This window comes from Priapulus caudatus, unplaced genomic scaffold (assembly GCF_000485595.1).
Source record: "Priapulus caudatus unplaced genomic scaffold, Priapulus_caudatus-5.0.1 Scaffold137, whole genome shotgun sequence".
In the NCBI taxonomy this organism is placed as follows: Eukaryota; Metazoa; Priapulida; class Priapulimorpha; order Priapulimorphida; family Priapulidae; genus Priapulus; species Priapulus caudatus.
Genome location: NW_014577198.1, coordinates 293,399 through 317,716, shown reverse-complemented (window position 1 = coordinate 317,716; position 24,318 = coordinate 293,399). Strand labels below are relative to the sequence as shown.

General features: G+C 41.4%; 2 protein-coding genes across 2 annotated transcripts in view; both read left to right on the top strand.

Moving 5' to 3' along the window:
• LOC106806024 (basic leucine zipper and W2 domain-containing protein 1-A-like) overlaps nucleotides 1–12,268 on the top strand; it is a 16,997-nt gene extending 4,729 nt beyond the window's left edge. Inside the window, exons 4-12 of the mRNA XM_014807853.1 lie at nucleotides 6,193–6,368; nucleotides 6,659–6,794; nucleotides 7,043–7,146; nucleotides 7,460–7,546; nucleotides 8,725–8,874; nucleotides 9,192–9,275; nucleotides 10,170–10,305; nucleotides 10,528–10,650; nucleotides 11,085–12,268. Coding sequence (XP_014663339.1) covers nucleotides 6,193–6,368; nucleotides 6,659–6,794; nucleotides 7,043–7,146; nucleotides 7,460–7,546; nucleotides 8,725–8,874; nucleotides 9,192–9,275; nucleotides 10,170–10,305; nucleotides 10,528–10,650; nucleotides 11,085–11,110 — 1,022 coding nt within the window. The 3' untranslated portion in view covers nucleotides 11,111–12,268. The remainder of the gene's footprint in view (nucleotides 1–6,192; nucleotides 6,369–6,658; nucleotides 6,795–7,042; nucleotides 7,147–7,459; nucleotides 7,547–8,724; nucleotides 8,875–9,191; nucleotides 9,276–10,169; nucleotides 10,306–10,527; nucleotides 10,651–11,084) is intronic.
• Nucleotides 12,269–13,843: 1,575 nt separating this feature from the next.
• LOC106806026 (sodium-dependent phosphate transport protein 2A-like) lies at nucleotides 13,844–22,469 on the top strand. Its single transcript, XM_014807858.1, has 8 exons — nucleotides 13,844–14,055; nucleotides 14,208–14,403; nucleotides 16,056–16,164; nucleotides 18,267–18,433; nucleotides 18,849–19,040; nucleotides 19,280–19,398; nucleotides 20,236–20,434; nucleotides 20,949–22,469. The coding sequence occupies exons 1-8, from the start codon at nucleotides 13,951–13,953 to the stop codon at nucleotides 21,938–21,940; spliced, it is 2,079 nt and encodes a 692-aa protein (XP_014663344.1). The 5' UTR covers nucleotides 13,844–13,950; the 3' UTR covers nucleotides 21,941–22,469.
• The last annotated feature ends 1,849 nt before the right edge of the window (nucleotides 22,470–24,318 follow it).

Here is a 24,318-nt window from a genome sequence, read left to right as displayed (position 1 = left end):
CCAGACAGCCGCATGTCTGCGATGTTCAGTGCCAACGAAAATCGGCTGGACTGATTTTTCACAGTGCGTAGGCAAAATTCCAACGCAAGTCAGAAGCTTCGCAATGATAATTCATTACGCAGTGGCGGAGCTACGCCAGCCGTAGATCTTATATCTGCAGGCTCACAGGGTACGCCAGTCCATTCGCTGCTACTTAACGCAGACAAAGATGGCGGCGGTCGCGCAGATGTCGAATAACGCCTTGGAAAATAAATTCACGATTTGGAGAGTTTGATGAGCAAGAACCCCTGAACCCTAAAACGACCTAAACATAACACACTAACCATAACCCTAAAGCCTTAACCCTTAACCCTAATCCATAACCTAACGCAAAAAAGGGGCTTGACGACCTGACGGCTGCGTACTCCACGCCACTTGCGTAATTTATTAAGTTGTTGTAGATTGCGATTCCTGGTTTTCAATGTTTTACATATTTATTAATATACGAGTATATGATGCGTCTTTTATGCTCGCGCCAACGCCAGAGTAGCAACGCTATGGTATGTTATGTCGTTCGGGTTTTCCGTCGTGCCGTTCGAAAAATCATGCGCATTGCAAAACATGGCGGGTTGGCGGTTAGTTGAAATTTCGGTTTGGTCGTTGAAATTAACACTGTGCACAGCAACTGAGGTATTCGTTTTATACACGCTGGAATACATAAGGGAAGGTATATATTTGATACCAAACAAGGTAGAAATGCTTAGATGATCATTTTATGTTGAGATATACGTAATTGATCGGGTAGTTTTTGTACAGCTACAAGATTTTTCAATGGATGGATGTCAGGCGGTGTATGGCGTTAGTCACACAGCCTGGTCGGTGTACAGGGCTGTAGACATTTTATGCAGGTTTCGTAACTGACCTGTCCCCCAATTCTTCCATAAAATGGCCACAAAACGCAGAATTATCGGCTTTTTACACTTATTTACTACATGGACATCTCACCTATCTTTTTGAACACTTTCCACAACACTACACCCTGATTTATGCATTTATTCCTCAAAGTGCTAGCACTACTTGCATTTCGTTTTCAAATGCTGTTGTGTTCACGGCGTGCCGTCACCACGCAGCCGTCAATAAGGTGCTGCTTCGCTTAATCAGTCTCGACTTTTTAGGGTCCGATGTGCTCCACACTTCATCCCTCTGTTGTGTTTGTAACCACGGCTTTCCAACTGTCCATTTTTAGCTCACCTTGACATCTTCAAGCTGAGCTATTGCCATGGGTCGTCGTACGTGCGTCCGTCGTAACATTTGGTTTTGTGTCAACGATAACTCAGGACGTTTGACCACAGTTTTGAAATTGGGTTTAGTTGTTACTGCTATGGCTCCATATGAACTCCTATTTGCGAGCACGCCAGTTGACGTACTTCGAGCCACGGCAATTTTTGGCAAAAATGGAATTGTCATTAGTCAGTTCAGGTTCAACGGATTTTGCTCATTTTTGGTATGTGAATGAATAAGGGCTAGGGTTTTAATTAAAAAAAAAATGCAATGAGGTAGGCTTTGGCAATTATATTAGCATCATATATATAGACACACAGATATTAAACAGTCTGTGGTGTCACATCTTCTGGTTCGTTTTACAAGTATTCATTGACAATATCTTTAATGCAAAATTCCTGTCTATGAACATATTATGATTTATACTATTATTATTATATTATTATTATTATGATATAATGAATTTATGCTAGAAACATCAAAGGGTATAGCGCCATCTACCGTCAAAATTTTGATTCATTTTGCGTTTAATTATTATAATTTATATATAATATTATTTATTATTTCACAAAAAATTACACATATAATTATCAAGGAGTATATAATGGAGTTCTCCCATATATACTTTTCGTTTCTATAATGGTATGTCGCGTGGTTGCTCAATTAAAACTGACTTCTTCTCACTCACTCATTTGTGTCTTTTTTGTTGGTGAGCTACAGTGTCATTACATTTTCATTATTATGGCCCAGCAGTGCCCACCCCCTACGTATTCAGTAATGAACATTCCATGCGACTTAAACACAATAGTGCACCCCCCCCCCCGTACAATAATCAATGCCGTAGATGCTAATCTGTAATGGTCAAAGCAGTCTGTGATTCCGGCTGCTTTTCCGCGACCTTTGAAAATATGACGTGAGATATCGATGGTACCGATTACGCCCTCAGCCCTGCTCAAAGGACGTTAGGAATATTACACAACTGACGCAACTAGAATTGGTCAGTTGTCCGATGGGGCAACTGCGAGGAGATAACTTGTCCGACATAGACTTTCACTTGTCCGGCAATCGGGCAACCATTTGTATCGAGGGCTGTATTAGTTGATTATTAGTTTCTTCACAGATATTGTGTTATGAGTCAGAAGGTAGAAAAACCCACGCATCAGGTCAGCGGCTAAGACCAGAAAAAGGGGTAAGTGTTTCTTTTTTTATAATGGCATGCACTTAGGTGGAAGATTGTTATATTCTTAAAGTTATGTGTGATCAGATCTTTGCTTAGAGAATGTCAAACGTATTTTTCTGAATTTTGCCAGGTTCAGCGCCTATTATAATAAAAGCAAGATGATTGCAGTTAATTACAATGTTGTGGCTTCGTTGAGCAATCCTTGCCGTGTCACGTTGTTGCTGGTATCTGGAGGCCATCCTAAAAATTCTGTTTGCTGTCTCCCCGACTTCAGATTTTTAGTGAGGTAGGTAGGTAGTTTTTTGTGTGAGCATAATAGAAATAGTTATTTTAAGTCTGTCCTCATGTTTGCCACACAATGCTTTGTGTCAGCTTTAACTATGAGGAAATGAAAAACAAAATGGAACCCAAAATGAAAAAAAACTTCGGTCGCGGCTATTTTCGTGGGTCGGTTGGCAGACAGCAAACATATAATTTTTTAAGGATGGCCTGAGCTTTATTCCTGGTCTAACAAGTACCACGCAGTTGATACATTGTCTGCGCTTATGAGTAATTTCTCGACCTAAATTTTGCGCTCAAACTAGTGCGATACATCTAGGTAGTAACGTGGCATTGCGTCATGATTTGTCACAAGTGTCTGCAAAAATATTTGATACATGTAGGGACAGATATTTTCCATTTCAAAAAATTGCCTTTTCCATTTGGGAAAATCATGAATTTCGTTTCAAAGTAAAGAAAAAATGGAAATTCCGTTTGCCATAGAGATTGTACACACCAAAAATGCAAAATTCCATTTTCATATATTTGCATGAAAAAATGGTATTGGTACAACCTTTGAAAGAACCTGTAGGGTAATGTGTTCATAATAAAATATGTAATAAACCGAAACACATTGCTACAAGTCATAATGTAAGTCATTTCGCTCCTGAAACTTGTCTGAATGTAAACTATATCATTACCAATCTATTGTCGCCGGTTTTTGTGTGATTTTATTGAAATTTCCATGTTTATATGTTCAAATTACGTTTTCCGCGTTTTCCGTTTGAAAACATCTTTTCGCGTTAATGGCCGTTTTCGATTTTCCATCCGTTTTTCCGCGATCGCGGGAAATCACTGTCCCTATACATGGTTCATAGAATGCAATAAGCAATGGTAAATTGGTCATTGGTTGATTCTCATCGTAGATGAAAGGAGAAAGTATGATCCTGTAGCCTTCCGAGACACCATAATACGAGATTCAACGAAGCCGGCAACGACCTTGATAAAGTGTCACAAATATCTTGACGCAGCTGGTAACAAACTCGACTACAGACGTTATGCAGAGGCCCTCTTCGACATATTGTTTGCTGCGCGCCTGTTAGGTAATCAACCTGTTTTTTGATATATATATATATACAGAAAGGGTATATACTTGTAAGTTGTTGCAGATGTGATTTTACAACAGTTAATCAGTAAGGTCTTTCAATATCATCAGGAGTAGATATAGGGAAGAGTGTGACATCATAAACAAGGGAAATTCTCATTTACTAGCCTTAAAATACCTACGATTTACTAACGCGTACGCACACCAACTTGGAGCTCAATCGTACACAGTACATCCGCTAGCATCATGCGAAATCGTCTTCCCATATACACCCCCAATCCGAGTACAAGACTAAACTACGACACATTTTCAATTCTGGTGGCCAGCAAGAGGAAACGATTTCGCATGATGCTAGGCGGATGTACTGTGTACGATTTGAGCTCAAGTTGGTTGCGTTACGCGTAGTAAATCGTAGGTATTTTAAGGCTAGTAAATGACGAATTTCCCTTGTTTATAGATGTCACACTCCTTCCCTATTATCTACTCCTGATATCATGTAACAGTTTTGGGTAAGCATTTTATGTAAAGGATATAGAGAAATAATAATACTTTTATAATAATCTTTTAAAGTAATTGTTGCGGGAGGGATTACCCAACAAATGTACGTCCAGGTACCAGGTCCAGGTCCATGTATTGTGGTTTATTTATAAACTACCATTCAATTCTGAAAAAATAACAATAATGATTTTTAGTTCTTGGCTGATGCTAAATAGTACAATGATTCGAATAATTACAGTTAAAATTCACAGCTAGCATACAAATAACATCATACAGTTCAATTCAAACTTACTGCTTTGCCCGGACATACAACTACTTGCACCTTTGACCTTTACATCAGATTACAATATTTTCCAACCCGTTTCTAACTACACATGAATAAAATTACCAATAGGTGCAATCATTCTAAACTCTATCAATGTCAATGTTGTAATTCGGTTCTTAACAATAAGACATGCATGAATGAGTTGACTACTTCCCAAGTTATGCAATGCAGTTTTCTAGATTCAGAGTAATCCGGCATTTAATTATGCAAACTAATGAGACGATCCCTAACAGAAATTTCGTCGAATTACATGCCTTTGAGCATCCTAATAACGTTCTAAATCCTAACAATCATCAATCAACAAATTACTCTATAACTATGGTTCGTAAACTATACGATCAACACGCATGACTGTTTACGTTCGTTCAACACGTCGCGGCACGTATTCTCAATGGCTATAGTAACCTCAATATCAGTCTGAAAGTGAAACCCGGGGTGACCAATGAACTTCCGTTGTTTGATAAATTTTGAATTAGCTGGCTAACATTAATATCAGTTATATTGCAGCAATCAAGGTAAATATCATAATAATCAGAGCATCTCGTTATTCTATAAAACTCACCCTAGACCATGGTCAAGAACAAACAGATTCTTTCCAGAAAAACAGTAAAATTAATCGCTTGTTCCCAGAGCGTTAATTCCAAACAGATATACCATGCTAGGCTTCCATGTCTACAAGAACTTCTGATTGATACGCCCTCTATAGTTATTTCTGGGAAGAAAAGGACACAGAATGAACTAGACAGAAGGCACTGACGGAGAGTGCGTACCTCCGCCAGCATGTAACATGTATGTGTATAACAGCTGGCTCGCCGCTCGCTGCTGGCTGCTGCTGACTGACTGGCCTGCTGCTGACTCGACACCCTAAAGCTAGCAGCACACTTCACCATTTTCGTTGCTCGTACAGGCAATTTTTGTGGCCGTTGCCGCGTCACAGCACACTTCACCACAAGTTGCCACCACAAGCAATTTTCGTGGTGAGAAATCAAACCGGTTTGATTCTCGGCAACTCGTGGTCACCACTAAATTTCCGTGGTGAGTGGTCGTTGCCAGCCCCCGCGCACTTGGCCATTTTTGTGGCGACCACGAAAATTGCCTGTACGAGCAACAAAAATGGTGAAGTGTGCTGCCCGCTTAAGGCGAGCTGCTGCTGACTGACTGGCCTGCTGCTGACTCGACGCTCTAAGGCGAGCTGCTGCTGGCTAGCTGGCTCGCTCGCTGACGCGCTAATATCGATTGCGCGAACACACACACTAACGCACGAGAGCGATCACATAACCTCCTCCAACTCCGTTGGGCGGAGGTAACCAGTAATGCTTTCACATTTTTCCTCCAACTGTTTTCATATTTTTTCAGTCATTCTGATCATACTTACCAGTGTGTACACATGTATGTATTACACGTGTTATCAACTCGCTAATGATTTAAACTGAAAAACTTTAAATTTCTACAGAAAATTGTATTTTGGCTGTTAATTTTCTTGACCTAAAGTAAGAGGTTTTTCTTATATTCCACACCCGAATTGTTGGTGTGTTTTTAAAGTCTATTGTTTTATCTGAATTGTAGCTCCAGGTGGGAGCATCGTTGGCGACGAAGATCATTCCAAGGTTGCTCGCACTGAAGTGTGCGTCTTGAAGTCTCAAGGGGACCTTGAGTCGATAACACAATATGTTCAGGTGTTCAACAAGCTGATTCGTCGCTATAAGTATCTGGAGAAGTACTTTCAAGATGAGGTGAAAAAGGTCAGTATCATAGCCTATAGTTTCTTGCTGCATTATTCGTAGAATCGTTTTTAAAAGTTGCACTCCTTTAAATGGATGTGTACTCAAATTTGTACGATACGTGACATAGATACAAGCCAATTGTGGCTAAGTGTTAATTACTTTATCAGTTTTTATATGGAAGTCTTTCTATATATTCACTATAAGCAATGAAATTTAATTTCTGTGGAGACTATATACATATGCTATATATGAGAGTATGTAAGGGTTTAGATATTTTTCAATATATTGGTTTTTTGTTTGTTTTGCAGGTATTGTTGTTCCTCAAGGGGTTTACCCCTGAGGAACGGAACAAGCTGGCTATCATAATGGGCTTGTTTCTAGCAAGTGGCCAAGTCGTCCCCACGTGTTTGCCTGCACTGAAGCAAGATGCCCTAGTGAAAGAGGGTGCGCATACATGTATTAGTAGTAGTATTGCGTTGTTCGCAGGTGGAATAGACATCTAGCTGGAGTGTATGCTTTATAGAAAAACTGGGTGTAAGTTAGCTTGAAACCTCTTTGAGTATATGACGAGGTTACAAGTCAATTGAAGAGAGACTGAAGCATTGATGTATGGGAAGTTGTGTTATCTGGTTTTTGGTATGGTTTGTGGCAAGTGTGAGTTTGCGTACATGTTTAATATTTTTTTGCTGTAGGCATCGCGATGGAGTTCACCTTGCTGATGCTTCGCACATGGCTGAATGAGAAGGACGTGACTTCTGTTGCTACTGCAATACGTAGGTCTGGCCTAGATCTAATGGTAGGTTGACTTTGCACTATATTATATTTATCTAGAAAATGTTTATTTTTCTACATGGGTGTACGTGATGCATTAGAAATGACAATAGAAAGGTGGAAGAACAAAATACCCTAGAGTTGCACCTGTCTGTTACACACTATAGTGTCTGTAATATGAAGTTGGCACATAAATTTGTTGATAAAATCTGAAAGACACGGTTTACAGTGGTTTAGGCTTGTATTTGTAACTTGGTAACAATCTCATTATTGATATAAAGTTCGGACTTCAAGTGATATCCAAACCAAAGTGAAGAAAATGTCATTGATGCTTGCAGGATCTTCTACCTCTCAACAAGCGCGTATTTGAGAACTTGGCCATTGTGCTGGCAGATGCCAAACTGGAAGCATTAATCTCACTTGAGGTATGATAATTTTTAGCTCGGCTGACGAAGTCAGATGCAGCTTGTAGAATCGCATGATTGTTCGTGTGTCCATCCGTGCGTCCGTCAACAGTTGGGCACAAATCTTAACCGCTCGACGTACGGTCTTGATATTCGGGACATCGGGGGAATCGCGAAAAGGACTCGGGATGTCGAATTTGGGGGTCGAGGGTCAAAGGTCGAGATGTGTCAATGGAGGGGGAATATTTCCTACTTAACTTAAGGTATAGGAGGAAATACGGAATTGTGGCACAAATCTCAACGACTTGACCTACGCTATTAATATTCGATGTATAGTGTGATGGGGAGGTAACCCATCGCCAGTGCGAAATTGGAGGTCAAAGGGCAGTGGGGGAAAGGTCAGATATCAGACATTTTCTGAGGACATGGTATAACGGACCGAGTGCAAAACTTTTTTGTTTCAGCGCTGACCTACAATTTTTATCACTTTATTGAAAGGACCATGAAATCTACTTTCCGCTGACGTGCGTGTCTGATAACCTTTTGACCCTCAAGAAAAATGGATTGTTAAACATGGATTTGTTGACTGTTAACCCTTCTAGAGGCAGAGCGACATTAATGTTGCCTCCCATAGAATGGGCAGAATGACATAAATGTCGTTTTTACCAAAGCCATTTCTAACAGCCTCTCTGATTGGCTAAAGCCTAGATTTCAATGTTTAGTTGGTCTGGTTATCACGAGAGGGCTCTGATGTTCACGAAACGGCACACTTTAGGCTGAAATCATGGTAAATGTTTATTGAATCACCAAATTGACAAGGTTATAGACCCGGAAGTAAGAAAGTTGTTTCAAGATGGCGACCTCCAGTAAATCACCACGTCGTTCTGTGTGAAATAGACCCCGTTCGTTCAATATACTGCAAGTTGTGGGACTTTTATCTGATTCTGATGATGAAGAGGAGGTTGTAGATAGTGGTAGTGACCTAGATCCCAATGATTTCCCTGGTTCTGACTCAGAATCGGGTAATGAAAGAATACCCGGCTACAGTACACGTTCGTTGAGCGCTGTCGCTCTGCGGCACTTGTTAGAGTATCTTATTTACGTGTGCTCCTCTTGAGCTTGGATCATGGTCAGCTGGAAAGCTGTCGTTTGGGTTGTTTACAACGATGCTGACGTGTGTTTTCTTGCCATGTGTGCAGCGTGACAAGCAGAGCGTTGGCGTGAAGAAAGACCTGCAGAGCAGTCTGACAGAGCGCATCAATGACGGAGAGCCCATCAAGGAAACTGTTGCCTACGTGCTGGAGACGTCAAAGAAGTACTCGTTCAATGAAAATGAGATTGTCGTACTGGTGAGTGCAGCTGCAGACACTTCGACAAGAGTGGCGTCCACTGTCGATAACTCCACAGAGACCTGTCTGTGTGTGCATCAAACGTGCAGTGGCGGCAGTGCGTGCGTTCGTAGCACATGGAACGTTGTCCACTGTCCTCGCACTGCTGTGTCTGTGAATACTGTTGTGATATGTCTTGTACTGGACTGACTGCATGTAGGTTACAGTGCGATGGCAATGACTGTGCTAGAATAACATGATACGAGTCTGCTTACCATCATGCTACCGGTCGAGTTTCGTTGTCCGTCATTAGTGTTTGCATAATTAACCTGTTACAGGTTTGGACAGCAATGATGGCAAGCGTGGAGTGGAACAAAAAGGAGGATCTGCTGCAAGAACAAGCTTTGAAACACGTGAAAATGGTGAGTGCATGATTTCTACATTATAAAAATTTGCAGCACAACTGCTCATTTAGATGGTGAGATCTCGTATATAATAATGATGGTAATTGGTTACACAAAAACCATTCTAACACTAACGTAATATTAAACAAGTGTAGGAATTCCAAGAATAGTATTAAAAATTATATTCATAATTAACAAGTATCGTTTTAAGAATGTTACAAACTTGAACCGTACTTGGACCATTGAAACTATGGCAATACAGTGTAGTTGTCTTTTTCTGTTGTAGCCCATGTAATATTTTTGCCCAAATCAAGTTGGGGAGTTTACCAGAAAATGTCGGTGACAAATATATGACTGCACTTGCATTGTGGGGGGTTGACTCATGTGTACGTCTAATAGAAGTGGGGCGTTTTGCATGCTGGGAAGATAGATCTGCATGTATATCGAAGTAGATATAATAGGCTTGAGCATGAGCTAGGGAGGGGAAAAATCACCTGGAGGCAGAAATTTTCTTCATCATAATACAATCGCTATACTAATACATGGCATTACATATGGCTTATTGCCTTAGGAAATACCATAATAAAGAGACATCGGTATACGAAATCCAACTGCAAAAGCATGTGTTAGTTACCATTTAAATTCCATCTCTGGCTTTGGGAAAGTGTTTTGTGTCTGGATAATTTGGACTGGAGAAATTCTACAGTCAGTTCCCTGTCAACTTGAACTTATATTACTTTTGTCATCTTGAAATACTGTGATCTTGGATATTTTTATGCTATCGCCTCGTATTGTATTAGGGACGATGCATTCTGTACACTAATGCAGAATATCTTGTTGAGCAGTGAGTCATTGACGGTTGCCAGGTTGACCCCCTCGGTGTGTATAACATGTTTGTCCTGTTTGCTGCAGTATGTGCCACTGCTTTCTGCACTCACCACTCAGAATAAGTCAGAGCTGGCACTTGTGGTGAAGATACAGGAGTACTGCTATGACCACATGACCTTCATGAAGATGTTTCAAAAGATAATTGTTCTGTTGTACAAAGGTGAGTGATGTTGTTACAGTTCAGCATATGCAGTGCTGTAGTTCCAACTGATGTTCAAGATACTGTCATGTCCTTACTCATCATTAAAAAAAACTGTGCTAAACGCATTGTTAATTAGTTATAAGGAAGCTGGTCAGAGTTGTAGTTGATTTTGCAGTCCTCAAGTGTAGCTATTAATGGTCTACTGAGAGCCTTAGATCACTTTGTTCTATCTCCTTGCAGTGGAAGTACTGAGCGAGGAGGTTGTGCTTCTGTGGTACAAGGAGGGACATTCTACCAAGGGCAAGAGTGTATTCCTCGATCAAATGAAGAAGTTTGTCGAATGGTTGCAGAGTGCTGAAGAAGGTGAGACAGTGTTGTGTATCGCTTGCTACCTTAAGCCCCTATATTGCTGTTTTCTCATCTTCTCATACCGGAAATCGGTTCGGACAATATAGTCTCCTCAGATACCATATTTACTTGTGTATAAGTAGCACTTTTTTGTGCACAACTTTACTTAAAAAAATCAGGGGTGCAACTTGTACACGACGCTAAGAAATCTTGTTAATGTACCAATGTTTGTACCAACTTTTCAAGGCAAAATATGGGGTGCAACTTATACACGACGCTAAGAAATCTTGTTAATGTACCAATGTTTGTACCAACTTTTCAAGGCAAAATATGGGGTGTAGCTTATACACGAATGTGACATACACAAGTACGGTAGATACATAAAAATCATTGTGTGTTATAATATAAAGAGCTTGTAAATTATTTTGTTGTATTGTTGCATATTGCAGAGTCAGACTCTGGTGATGACGACTAAAATCCGAAAAACACCGAAGCCAAAAGAACCAGCTGTTCATACATACATCTACATTTTGTACTGTACTCACTTTTTTGTCTATACACTTATATTGTTTGACCATCAAACTACCAGCTATTTTATTACAGTAGTCCTGTGTTTCTGTTGTCTAATCCTCCGAGAAAATAACGTGTAAGTCACCTCTTACAAATGAATGGATGCGGCAAAAGTCTTTTAGGTGTTGGATTGGAAATTTATTATTTTTCGATGTATAGAATGCTGTGAAATGAGCCCAGTATGTGGCCCTGGATGAATTTTGAACAGGATATTATGTCTAAAATGTCTGTACGCAATTGTGCATGGCGCTTGTTTGTCATTTGGGAGAAGAGGTGTTTTATGTAACAAAGTTGAATTTGTGGATGGAAACCATCTGTGTTGTTTGGAAGTGAATTTTCAAGAACATAGAGGCAATACCCTGCTCTTTGTTGTTTACCAGCATTACTGGCAGCATCTCTACTCCCAGATTTAAATGTAAAACGTTACGTGAAAAGATAAAAAGATGGAAAGTGAAAATGTGAAGGAGTTGTGTATTCGGACATAGTTGTTGTGTTATTGAGATATAATTTATGGCTCCACAATCGTGTTGTGTGTATGCATGGATGTGAGTGTATGCACGTACGTGGGTGCGTGCGCCGTCGTGTGCACGTGCATGCCCGCGCGCGTGTTTGTGCGTCTGTATGCCTGTTTGTGCATGCATTCGTGCGTGTGAGTGCAGTAGCAAGAGAGACAGGTTGTTAGTTTATAATATCGTACCAACGTAAGTACAGCGCACCACTTACTGTTATTGCGAGCAAACATTGTCATGATCGTAACATAGTATTTAAAGCCTGTTCGTTTCATATTGGTAACCAACTCTGGGAGATTTTGTCTTGGTGAGTAGCCTTAACAGCTTGTACCACGACTTATGTGCAACCAGGCTATCTCTATGTCACTTCCGTAGTGTTGAAACTACCACTTCGGTTGCCAACTGTTCGGGTTGCTTTCCCAAGGGTGGTTATTTTAGAGCAAGATTGTAGACTGGTGTTTATGATTGTGATTGGAAATTTATGGAGAAGATGAAATTGGCCATGTGTACAATTGTGTTTTCAAATAAAATGGGAAAATTGTGTAAAAATATTACTCAACAATTTAAGTGTGCATTCATTTAAGTGTTGAAGAATCTTGGTGGCAGTCTCTCTGCCTGCATACATGTATACCAACGGAGCTGGCAATGTGTGGATGGCGCCATTGCTTGTGCTTCCTCACAGTGGTGGCGCGTCCTAGTTTATGTTCAAGTGTTATGTAGGCCCTACACTAAGACTGATATAGGGGTGTTGCACTTACTCCTACCACAATCTACTACACTGTAAAACTTGAGGTGCGTAACGTAAATTGTACAAATTCTACGAACGTTAATCGCAATGAATAGTCACAATCATGATGACATATCGATATTCCTCATTGAGCCGTACTTGTGTGAAGGATAAATTAGTCGTTTTTAAACAATTTGGTTAATACAATTGCGTGTTATTAGGAAGCACCCTATTCCGATTTCAAACAAGATTTCTTTACCTTAGTTAAACAGAAACGATTTAGCTGATGTGCTACACGCATTGTACTATTGCTTTGCCCCGCCAATCTTTTCTTGGTAGTAAATATACTGATATAAAATCACCCCAACCACATACTGATAATCGGATCCCCGCCAACCACGCACATTCCCACTTCCCAGTGCCTTGCCACTGTACTACGTACTTACACACCTACTTACAAGATGCTTCATATATAGCATTGCCTTTTATATATATATTTATATATATATTATATTTCCTATATCTACTTCTGATATATATGCGCCTACGACCACTACACCACTACGAGGACCACTACGAGTACGAGTCTACGACCAATGTCTTTGGCACAAATAAATTGAAAACTCCCGGCAGATGGCGAAACGATGTTGCCGGTGTTATCGTCCCTTTATATTGACTCAATAATATAAAGGGACTCTCTTTATATTGATCAATACATAGGGACTCTAGCCGGTGTTATTTTCTACGTACCCCGGTATATCGTATATGCCGTGTACGTTCGAGGATATATTAATAAATAATAATAGTTAATAGTGAATAGTTAATAGGGGGTATTTAGACATAGGAAAGAAGAGAACGAGTTCCTGTGTTTTTATTTGATTAATTTATAATGAGTCGACGGTACATTAGTAAAGCGGACAACGTGAACTAGTAAGCTTCTCGTAATGTCTGTATTGTGTTCTAGCCCGACCAGGCTGTGCGACCGATTGTCTATACACGTCTTCTAACCCTAGCAAGACCGTTTCTTGGATCTATATATTGTGTTCATGACTCAGATGTGTTATTCATATGCTATATTTCACTTCGATCGTGCATACGACAATTTGACATTTTACTATTGTAAGAGTTACTTAGAAGTTAGATACAATCAGGAGAAATAGCCGAACATCTGCGAACTTTCTAAAGACAAGGAACCCACACTCCCACAGCCATTTTCGCGCGCGCGCGCCAGAGGTATTGATCGGGTAAAAGCCGGCAACCGGTTCAATCGAGTTCCTCGCACGCCCCAACCCCGCGGTGTTCACGTGAACTCTCACGCGCTGCTACGCAGGATTAACACGCGAGATGACCAATCACGTTTCAGCTGGCGTTACGCCAACCAATCGGGTGATGACGGGTGATGACGTGGGTGGCGAGTATGAATTAGCGGCCGCCGTAACGTAACTACCGGCATTGTGAAACACCGCAGCATCCTTTCTATACTCGTCGTACTGCTGCAGTAGCGAAAAAATGGCCTGTAGGGACTTCTCAAAGAAGCGCTTACAACTACCAGATTCTCCTCCTCCAGAATATGCCGAAAGTGACCCAGTCTTGATGATGAACGTCATGGAAAAGGTAAGTAGACGAGTTTAATTGACGATTTTTTGGACTCGCTGAGTTGTCGTCGTAGTCTCGTACGTTGCGTGACACTGACAGCTTTTTCGTCGTAGGGGTCGTTTGGGCGGGAAGTGTGTGTAACTGACGTGTTACCGGTATGTTCACGTTAGGAGAAGACTGCCGAGGCGATCGCAGATCCAGTTCCAGTCTTGGACACTGCTGCAGTGTGCCTCATGCATCCGGAACTCGTCAATGATCGACACTCGGTTGTGGATCTCTCCTACCCCAATTCGTATGTCAATGACGATGAGGATGCGGACCCGTGGGCCATGCCCGAGCTACACGACTCGAGCATACAGTGGTCAGGTAGCTGGCTTACATTTGAATGCGCGCGTTATTCATGTGACGCAACGTCGCGTGCATCTCTCTTGGGGTCCCGACAACGACGATGCGATGTCGTGTATTGCTGTATATAACAACGACATTGCTCTAATACAATATTGATGTTTTCAGAGTTGCCAAATTATTTGCTCAAGTTACCTACTACTACTCAGGGTTCTCCAAGAGCACTTATTATAGCCTGGCGGCCCGCCAGGCTATCGTCGCGCCCCGCCATCCTAAAATGCACCCGCCACTCTAAATATCATAGCCCCCGGAGCCCCTAGCACGAAAACCGCCTTCGGCGATTTGCAACTAGGACCGTAAAGGCAGCACCCGCCATGCTATAATGAAAAAGCTTAGAGAACCCTGCTACTATAGTACTACCTAGTCAGGCTAGTGCATGTGGAACCCTAGAGGCTAGATACAATAATGTAACCCAAACACAGAATAGGGGGTTACCTATCCTGTGTTTGGGTTACATTATTGTATCTAGTGGAGCCCTTGTATCGGTGGTTCTAAACACAAACGTACGGGTGCATGCTGAACAGAATATAACAGGCATATATCAGCTTCCTTGCCTTTCATAATCGAGCTACACGAACTTTCAAGTGACAAATGACTCTTCACAAGAAAACTATCATCACAGCAAGCAGCGTGGTATACTTTGGCACCTAAGCTCTATACTACTCTCAAATTTTGGGTGAAGGGTCATTTTGGATAAATGACAAAGTGTCTTGCCTCATTATACAGATGTCATGTGTTGTATATTAATAAGAGTGCATTTACGTTCATGACATACAGGTTAGTGTAGTGTTGGTGATTAACTATATATAAATTAAACACACTGATAGTACTAGTAGTAGTAGCATAGCTCTAGTACTATAGCCCCTCGTACAGTTGCCGCAGGCCTGCAACAACTGTACACGGGCTATAGTACTAGAGCTAATAGTAATAGTAGCAGTGCTCCAGCATTATTATGTTCTGCTAAATTATTGTTTATTTATGCTGACTTTCTTTGCCGGAAAAATGACATCAGACTCCAATTAAATAAATGCTGTTGTATTGCTTGCAGTTATGTTCAGCCAAGTATGTTATGTTGTATTTGAGTCCAGAATTTTACGATCTGTTACTGTTATCAGTTTAAAATTTTAGTTATTACAAGTTACAAGTGCCCTATGCCTACAATGTGGTGTGATTTCTAATTCTGCTCGTACTTTGATCATACTCTGTCTGTTTTGTAATAATTATAAGAACAAGTAGGGCTTGTAACATGTGTACATTACTACTGGTTTGGTAAGTTACCAGTGTCTTGTTCAATAATGAAACATCTTGGATAAGACATCTTAGTATTACACTAGACTCATGTTAAAACATATATACTAAATAATTTATAGTCACAACTGTTCTGTACTGTTGCATTCAACTGTGACAGCTTGTCATTCGTGATACAACATACATGCGGTTGTTATTCATGAACATTTCGTACTTCAGTGACAGCACCAGTTTGCAGCTACCTTGTCTAAATGCCAAAGCCAAATATATTGTAGGAACGTTTCATATGCATGCTCATGTGATGTGACAGTATAAAATCATGCATGTCTAATGAGTTCACTAATGAGTTAATGTTTTCACAACAGAACTGTCTGCATTCGCTAAAGTCCAAAGAGTTGTTGTGGATTATGTCGGACGAAGTTTGGCACTGGTGGCATTACTCTACATCTTCATATGTTCGCTGGATTTCTTGAGGTAAGTGCCTACAGAAGCACAGGCCACATGTTTTGGCACTATTATGCAATTATGCAGTAATGTGGTTATATATATAGAAAGTGAGATATTTATGTATGTATTATTAGTCTGGTGTGTTGTAGTAGTGTGTATATATATATCTATATAATAATAGATGTATGCATATGTGTTCCACTTTGCTAGTGCTGCAATTTCGTATCAGATATAGTCAGGGTAGATAGAACAGCAGTTAACCTAGCTTGGTGCTTAGGAACAGGGCTGTTTTCTGAGCAAATTTCTAGGGGGGGTGGGCAAAATTTCATGACTCGACTGTGTAATGATGAGGGATGGGCGAAGCTCTTGATCGACATGCACACTGATAGTGTGGTAGGGGTGGGTCTGAGACAAGGCTTTCATGGATAAGTGACCCAAAAAATAAAGGGTTATTTACGATTATTACTTATTAGCTACGCTTATTTATTAATTTTGCCCCAAAATCTAGGGGGGGGGCAGCTGCCGCTCAGAGGCTACAGGCCTGCTTAGCAACATACATGTACAGCACCCAGATGGCTCGTATAGATCAGACGGCTTTATTCGTTGTATTCGTTGTGTCTGTCACACACGTGTCGTGTAGGAAGATAGTAAATTACACATAATGTTGCAGATGTGAACGTTTAGTGTTTGTTTGTGTGTTTTGTTTGAGGTTTTCACATGTCATATTGTTGTTCAGGCGTAAAAGATGCAAGAAAATGTATATATATACTTTTAATTGCACTGCAACAAGTTCGTATAAAATATCAGGACAGCCAGGCCACTTAAATTCTGAGTGAATCTGGAAAAATAGTAGGATCAGTATCAAAATATATAATCAATAGGAGAGAGTACTGTGCTTGCATTGATGCTCATGTTCAGTGAAAATGTACTGGCCATATCAGGACTGGCCTCAGGGCTCAGACTGCAATATTTTATCGGTTGATCAATACTGTTTTAAAGGATACGGTAAGGGTTACGGACCGGTAACACTGTAAAGGGTTTAAAGGGACTACGTCACGAATTTTCTATAGTAAAATTTGTTTAAAAAAAATTGCCATTTTTTTACATTAAAAGTAAGAACTAACGTTACTAAATATATCCTCAAACTCTCACCTGATAAAAATGTTTTTACGTTGGTTAAATTTGCAAAAATCTAGACGATTTGGTAATTTCTGTTGTCTAACACTATTCCCCCAGTACTGTTCAGATACTGGCGTCTCGCTGTTTTTCACCGGCAAATTGGGGTATATAAAGAAGGTGAAAAGTAAACAGAAACACTAATTCTATTTTCATACATTTTATTTTGTACAAATAACACACAAATGTACTACTTAATGGTGCTAGAAATTCGTGACGTAATCACTTTAAGGGCATTGCAACCTATTCTACTCATCAAATTCAATCAAACTCGTATCCATTACATACGAGAGATGTCTCTCTACGCTCTCGATTAATATTTTTTTTTACAAATTTATTGCTAATTAATTGACGGCAAAAATTGTGAATTTATACAAAAACATGCTTTTTTTGCTTTTTCTCAGAAACAGCAAAGAGTTGGGACCTAAACTTTTAATTTAACCATAAGTTGTTCATAATATGAACTAAAAAAGGGGTCCCTGGAATTTTTTTTAAATGCTTTAATTAAGGAAATAAGTTGAAAAGATGTACACAAATTTGTAGTGAATTTCTAAACGCAACAATTTCGTAAACAAAGAGCCATAACTCATAAAATAAAATAGTTAAAAAAAATTCCAGAGACGATTTTTTCCTTTGATATGTTAGCATTGAAACGTAACAAAAAAAAATTGGAATCGGAGTTGCGAAATATAGTGCTTGAAAAATCACCTACTTTGGCATTTTTAACAACCGAGATATCAGCACTTTTCTAAATTTCCCATCATTGAACGCCTATGTTAAGAATTGACTAATGCGGGGATTTGGAACTGTTTGGGAGGCTACATACATAATTTCTACGTATACATAGCTGCCCATGGCTGCGATCTATCAAATAAAGTGGGTATTGAAATTTCGAACGAAATTCAACTCCCAACACTTACTGCATTGAATTGAGAGCAATGCTTCTGTTACAGCTCTGCCTTCCGTCTGATTGGTGGAAAAGCGACCGGGGAAATATTTAACGACAGCGAGATACTGTCGAATCCAGTGACAGGTCTCATGATTGGTGTCCTTGCTACTGTAATGTTGCAGAGTTCTAGCACATCCACTTCCATTGTTGTGACAATGGTTGCCTCTGGAAGTAAGTGTCGTGAATTTCCCCAGCCAGAATATTATTTGTTGCACTAGGCCACTCACTGATTTATTGGTGAAGCTAGTGGTTCTAAGTTATTCTCAGAAAAATATGTATCAATATCATGTTCATGCTATATTAATCCAATAAGTGCAAAAAGCATTCTAACTTATCTACACATGTCATCTATAGCAATAGCATGCAATTTGTGTCCTTGCAAAAAATACTTCAATTGATGTGAGTGGATGACCTTTTAGTTGAAAATTGTGCTAAAGCTAATAATTGGGAAATGATTTTAACTATACAGTCAATCATTTTAAGATCCTAATTTCCATTGAGTTCCTTTTTTCGAGATTTCTGTATTAATGCAGTTGATGTCATTTTACCAAAATCTTATTTTTACCTCTGAATTTCGAATTTTCAGTTGTAGATGTAAGACGGGCGATTCCAATCGTGATGGGAGCCAACATCGGAACGTCTGTCACCAACACCATCGTTTCATTCGCACAGTCCCAGGAGAAAAACGAATTCAGACGTGCCTTTGCTGGTGCCACTGTACATGACATGTTCAACTGGTTGTCAGTACTCATATTGCTTCCAATGGAGGTTGCAACAGGTATATATATGTTTTTGTGTGTGTGTATGCTAATATGTCTATTACATAGTTTACCAGATGGAAGTGAGAATGTGCATTTTCGGGTGCAATTGCAATTGCTATATTCACTTAAGCAATAATCCCACACTGTAAAAGTTGCATAACAAGTGAATTGGAATGTTTGTGTACAACGATTTTAACAAAATTGTCTACAATCATTTCATCAGTGTGCATCATCTGTATTTGATCGTTTTCAACAGGGTACTTGTTCACACTTACAAAGGCCATCACCAGTAGTTACAATCTCGGGAGACAGGAGAGTGCTGACAGAGAATTTTTGACGGTCCTTACAAAACCTTTCACACGTCTAGTTGTACAGGTAACCATGCCATTTTAGTTCAGACACTGAGCCCGGCCGCCCTACAACCAGCTAATGCATGTTGCCTAACTTCATACTCGCATTTCAAATAGTCCTGCATAGGACAGTACTAAAACGGTGTCTGATTACCCCATTTGACTATATCGGTCCACCAACGTGTCTGGGAGTTCCCCCCTCCCCCCCGGCAGTGTCTGGTCTAATAAACAGCAGCTGTAACGTTAACGGCTAATGATATTGCACCACGTGCGATTTATATTTAAACACCGGAATGCTATCACTCTGCTTTCCCTGTGGTATTCAACGGGAGATACGTTACGCAATCTTCACTCATCGACATCCAGTGATATGTGATGCTATACAGAGATCCTCTGTTGATATGGTTGTCTAGGCCATCCTTAAAAAATTCTATGTTTGCTGTCCCCCGACCCATGATTTTTTTAGCGAGTAGGTAGGTAGGTTTTTGTGTGTGTGTGAGGCATAATAGTTATTTTAAGTCTGTCCTCATGTTTGCCACACATGCTTTGTGTTTCAGTCTTAACTATGAAAAATTAAAAAAATATGGAACCCAAAATGTCAAAAAAAACTTTGGGGTCGCGGCTATTTTCGTGGGTCGGTCGGAGGACAGAAAACATAATTTTTTAAGGATGGCCCTATGCATGCCAGTAATTTATTTTGGCACCTGGTAACTGGTTTTATAATTAACCACTGGCTGCCAAAGCCATAAATAAAGTACAGCATGCTGTGAGGCTCCTCTGGTTGATATGAGCTTTCTTTTTCTAGCTGTCTTTTTCTTAAGGGGTAATTAGTAATACTGATACGTTCTTATTACGCACTCAGTTGGACAAGGGTGTCATTGAGGATATTGCGCTTGGCGTGCCTGGGGCGACAAACAAGTCCCTGATCAAGTACTGGTGCAGTTATGAGACGACAAAAAGTCTGATAAACGCAACTATGGAACAAAACTACACGGACAATAGTTCTGCCACTTTGTTTGATTACACTGTTGAAGAGGAGGTCAAGGTTGGAGTCGAGCCTTGTAAGTTTTGTCTGTACTTGTTGTACTGTTGCCCTTAGACCGTTCTCCTTTTTGCCCTGATTCCAAGCAACTAATTTTTGTTCAAAAAGTGTGCACATGTATGCATCATATTATAGTTTAGTAAAGTGGTACAACTGCAGTTGCTGATAAACCGTGCATAGAGCATTTATAATTATTCAATACAAAACTACTGTGTGAAAATAACTGCATGTATATACGTTGGCTAATGGCAGAAGGACTCGTGCAAGCAAGAACAATCCGGATTTCTCTAGCTTTATCACCCTGTACTCTCTCATACACGAGGGGTGGGGAATATTAGAGAATAGTAATAACCTGATAATAATTACCCGACTAAATGCATTCTATTTTGTAAAGCGACAGTTATTTTAGTAACTTTAAGCCATAGCCAGCTTTATTAACCATTGAGTATTTACAACAGTAAAATCGCACATGTCACTAGTCTCTCGTAAAATCATGGGTAGGCATTCATATTAGTGCGTTCTCCCACCGACAGGTTCCTTCCTGTTCCACGACACGGGGCTGGCCGACGAAGTTCTCGGAGTAGTGCTGCTCGCGCTCTCGCTCTGCATGCTCTGCAGCTGCCTCGTGCTGATGGTGAAGCTGCTGCACTCGATGCTGCGCGGCCAGATAGCGACCGCCGTCAAGACGATGGTGAACGCCGACTTCCCCGGCCCGCTCTCGCACCTCACGGGCTACTTTGCGATCGGCGTCGGCGCGTGCATGACGATCCTCGTGCAGAGCAGCTCCGTGTTCACGTCGGCTCTGACACCCCTCGTCGGCATCGGCGTCGTCGGACTCGAGCGCATGTACCCGCTCACGCTCGGCGCCAACATCGGCACGACGGTGACGGGGCTTCTCGCGGCGATGGCGAGCAGCGGCGCGCGCCTGCGGAGCGCGCTGCAGATCGCGCTCTGCCACCTGTTGTTCAACGTGAGCGGCATCGCGCTGTTCTACCCGATCCCGGTGACGCGGCGGCTACCGATCGGTCTCGCGAAGATGCTCGGCAACACGACGGCGCGCTACCGCTGGTTCGCGATCCTCTACCTGCTCGCGATGTTCGTGCTGCTGCCCGTCAGCGTGTTCGCGCTGACCATCGCCGGTCCCGTCGCGCTGGCCGTCGTCGGCATCCCCGCGTGCGTCGTCGCCGCGTTCGTCGTCGTCGTCAACGTGATGCAGGCGAAGCTTCCCGGCGCGCTGCCGCAGTCGCTGCGCACGTGGGAGGCGTTCCCGGAGTGGATGCACTCGCTCGAGCCGCTCGACCGCCTGCTGGCGCGCTGCTCCTGCTGCAGGCGCGCCGCGCTGCAGACGCGCACCCCACGCCCGGCGATGACTCGCAACGACGCCAGCTCACGCCATCTGTTGGATACCAGCGCAAACTCGAGCGCCAACTCTAGTCGGCTTCCAAGCAGAAACAGCAGTCATGTGAGCCTGCCAATACGACCAAGTCTGTCGGCCATCAATATCGAGCAAAAGACGGCTGTATAGCACAAGTACAAGTTATTAGTCCTGTACTTTCTCACTCGTTGGATCAGAGCAGGGCTGGTAGATTTAGGGACCATATTGTATAAGGTTTATTCACGTGTGCATAATTAACCTGTCGTTTACATGTCTGTGTACTTGTGCAAATTATGTAGGTATGGTGTAAATAGTTGTCAATTGCTGGATTTGTTACAAAATTTTGCGCCAATTTATAGCATGCTATTTATTTATTTATCGCAGAAATCTACACAATATTTAAATTTTATACTGCTCGTTCAACAGTCATACAGTTTATGTATGCAGCAACATTACGGTTGTTCCGTGCTGTACAATCATGACAATTATGCAATGTTGATGTTTTAGGCAATTTATGGAAGCATCTAATGATCTGCGACATTCGTGTTCACGTATGTTATATCTTAAACTTTTGGCCCTTTTGCCACAACCCTCAATTTAAATGGGGGTTAAATGCTTTTTGTTTGCTTTTATTATTAAAAAGGCAATAAAAAATGCAAATAAATTATATGAAAGAATACTTCTGGGTTCAGTTTAGGTTTTAATTAAATATTAACAACTATTTTTAACAAACAGTCACACATTTTAACAATAAGTCTGACAAGATTGTAAGCTAAAATGTTATTTTAATGGCATTTCAGTTCAATTTCTATACTATGTTGCCACTTCACAAAATAAGCGAATACATAGTGAAAAAGTCACTTTGTTTAGATTGAATGGAGCGGGCAACAGTAAGCAATGGACATTCCTGGATGTCCACTACTCTGGTGTCTTTGGCATCTGTAGACCAACTAACTGGGCACTTTCTGCTGGTGTCAGCTGGCGCTTGCTAGAGTACTCTTCTGTTAATTCCTGTGGAACAGTCAAAGCCTATATTACATTAATCGTTCACGCGCTCTCCCTCCTTTCTCTTACTCCCACTCTTGCAATTTTTATGCATATATGGAGCTCCTAATTGCAGATGTAAACTGCACTCTAGTTTTACAATACAATACTGTAAAACTCGCATAAGACCAGGAGTCTATCAATAATGCGAACGACACCAGCAGAGCCGGCGCGGAGTCAGCAGCGCCACCAAGCGCCGCGAGTCAGTCAGGCAGCAGCCAGCAGCGAGCGCGAGCCAGCTCGTAACACATACATGTTACATGGGCTCGCGGAGGTATGCACTCTCCGTGAGTGCCCTCTGTCTAGTTACTATAGTTCAGCTTACTAAACAGTACCTGGAGATACTTTGGGGAGCTAGATCAGCTGCACTCACAAATCTATAAAGGGACACGTAATAAAAAAAATTTCCTTTTTTTGCAGGGAAATACCGATCTAAAGGTTCCCAGTCATACATACATACAAATGGATAACAACAACAGTCATTAATCACCACTACTCAGACCAACTACTCACCAGGAAGAGCGTTAACGAGGACCTGCTCCAATCCCGACTTCTGTTTTGCCTCGACCAGCTCTGCCAATGAGCTCTGATTTATACCTGCCATAATGGGAACTCCACACCCTGAAAACCCCGCTACCTGTGCCGCCGCATACCTGGCACAAATGCTACCAGCATCTTTAAATAACCATGCTAAGTTTGCAGCAAATTTTAGCTCCATCAGCTTCTAAACAGCAGCATATCATACGACACAACTTCAATGTACAGTGTCACGTGTGAGTGTAGATGTTGGAATTCAAAGATTCTATCGTTAGTTTGCTCACATCGACACCAGCGCCACCATCATGGCTGCCTCCACTGCTGGCGCAGTTCGCTCTGTCCGAATTTTGAGAAATTTAATAAGTGAAATTAGAAACACGACAAACAAGGTATAGCATATTTAAAGATTAGGTGCCAACAATTAGGAGGGTCAATGGGCGCGCGTGTGTTTACTGTGTATAAGCCACTAACTTGCAGATCTACATTTCACTTACTATTAATGCTCAGCGTCTATCATCTATGTCCGCCCAGGCCCAGGTTAGTGGTTACTACGCGAAACGTACCCTGGTAACTATTTGATATGGTTAGGGTTAGGGAGTAGGCATAGGCGACTCCCTAGACTCGTTAGTGGAGTAGGCGAGGTACGGTGCGGCATATTAGACAGTAACAGGGTAAGTTCCGGTATACCCGGACCGTACCCAGAGTATGTTCCGGCAGTACCCTTTGGGACATAGACCCTCTTAGCTCCAAGAAACGGTATTGCTAGGGTTAGAATACCGTTTCAAACCTTGGCTGCAGCTAAACACCTAGTTGCCTTATTTGCCAAGTATCGCCAAAGAACACTAACACATGTGATATACCAAATGAATCAGCATACGTCCACCTTCTTGTAACCATCAGTGCGCTACGATGCGCTGGGTACTTACGGGGTTACAGCGACTTTTTGA

What these genes read in the sequence shown, in the direction of transcription:
- LOC106806026 (XM_014807858.1), top strand. Translation starts at nt 13,951, where the DNA reads ATGGCCTGTAGGGACTTCTCAAAGAAGCGCTTACAACTACCAGATTCT. An exon ending in TGATGAACGTCATGGAAAAG is followed by an intron (nt 14,056 to 14,207) that starts GTAAGTAGACGA and finishes TGTTCACGTTAG; the next exon opens with GAGAAGACTGCCGAGGCGAT. An exon ending in GACAATGGTTGCCTCTGGAA is followed by an intron (nt 18,434 to 18,848) that starts GTAAGTGTCGTG and finishes TCGAATTTTCAG; the next exon opens with TTGTAGATGTAAGACGGGCG.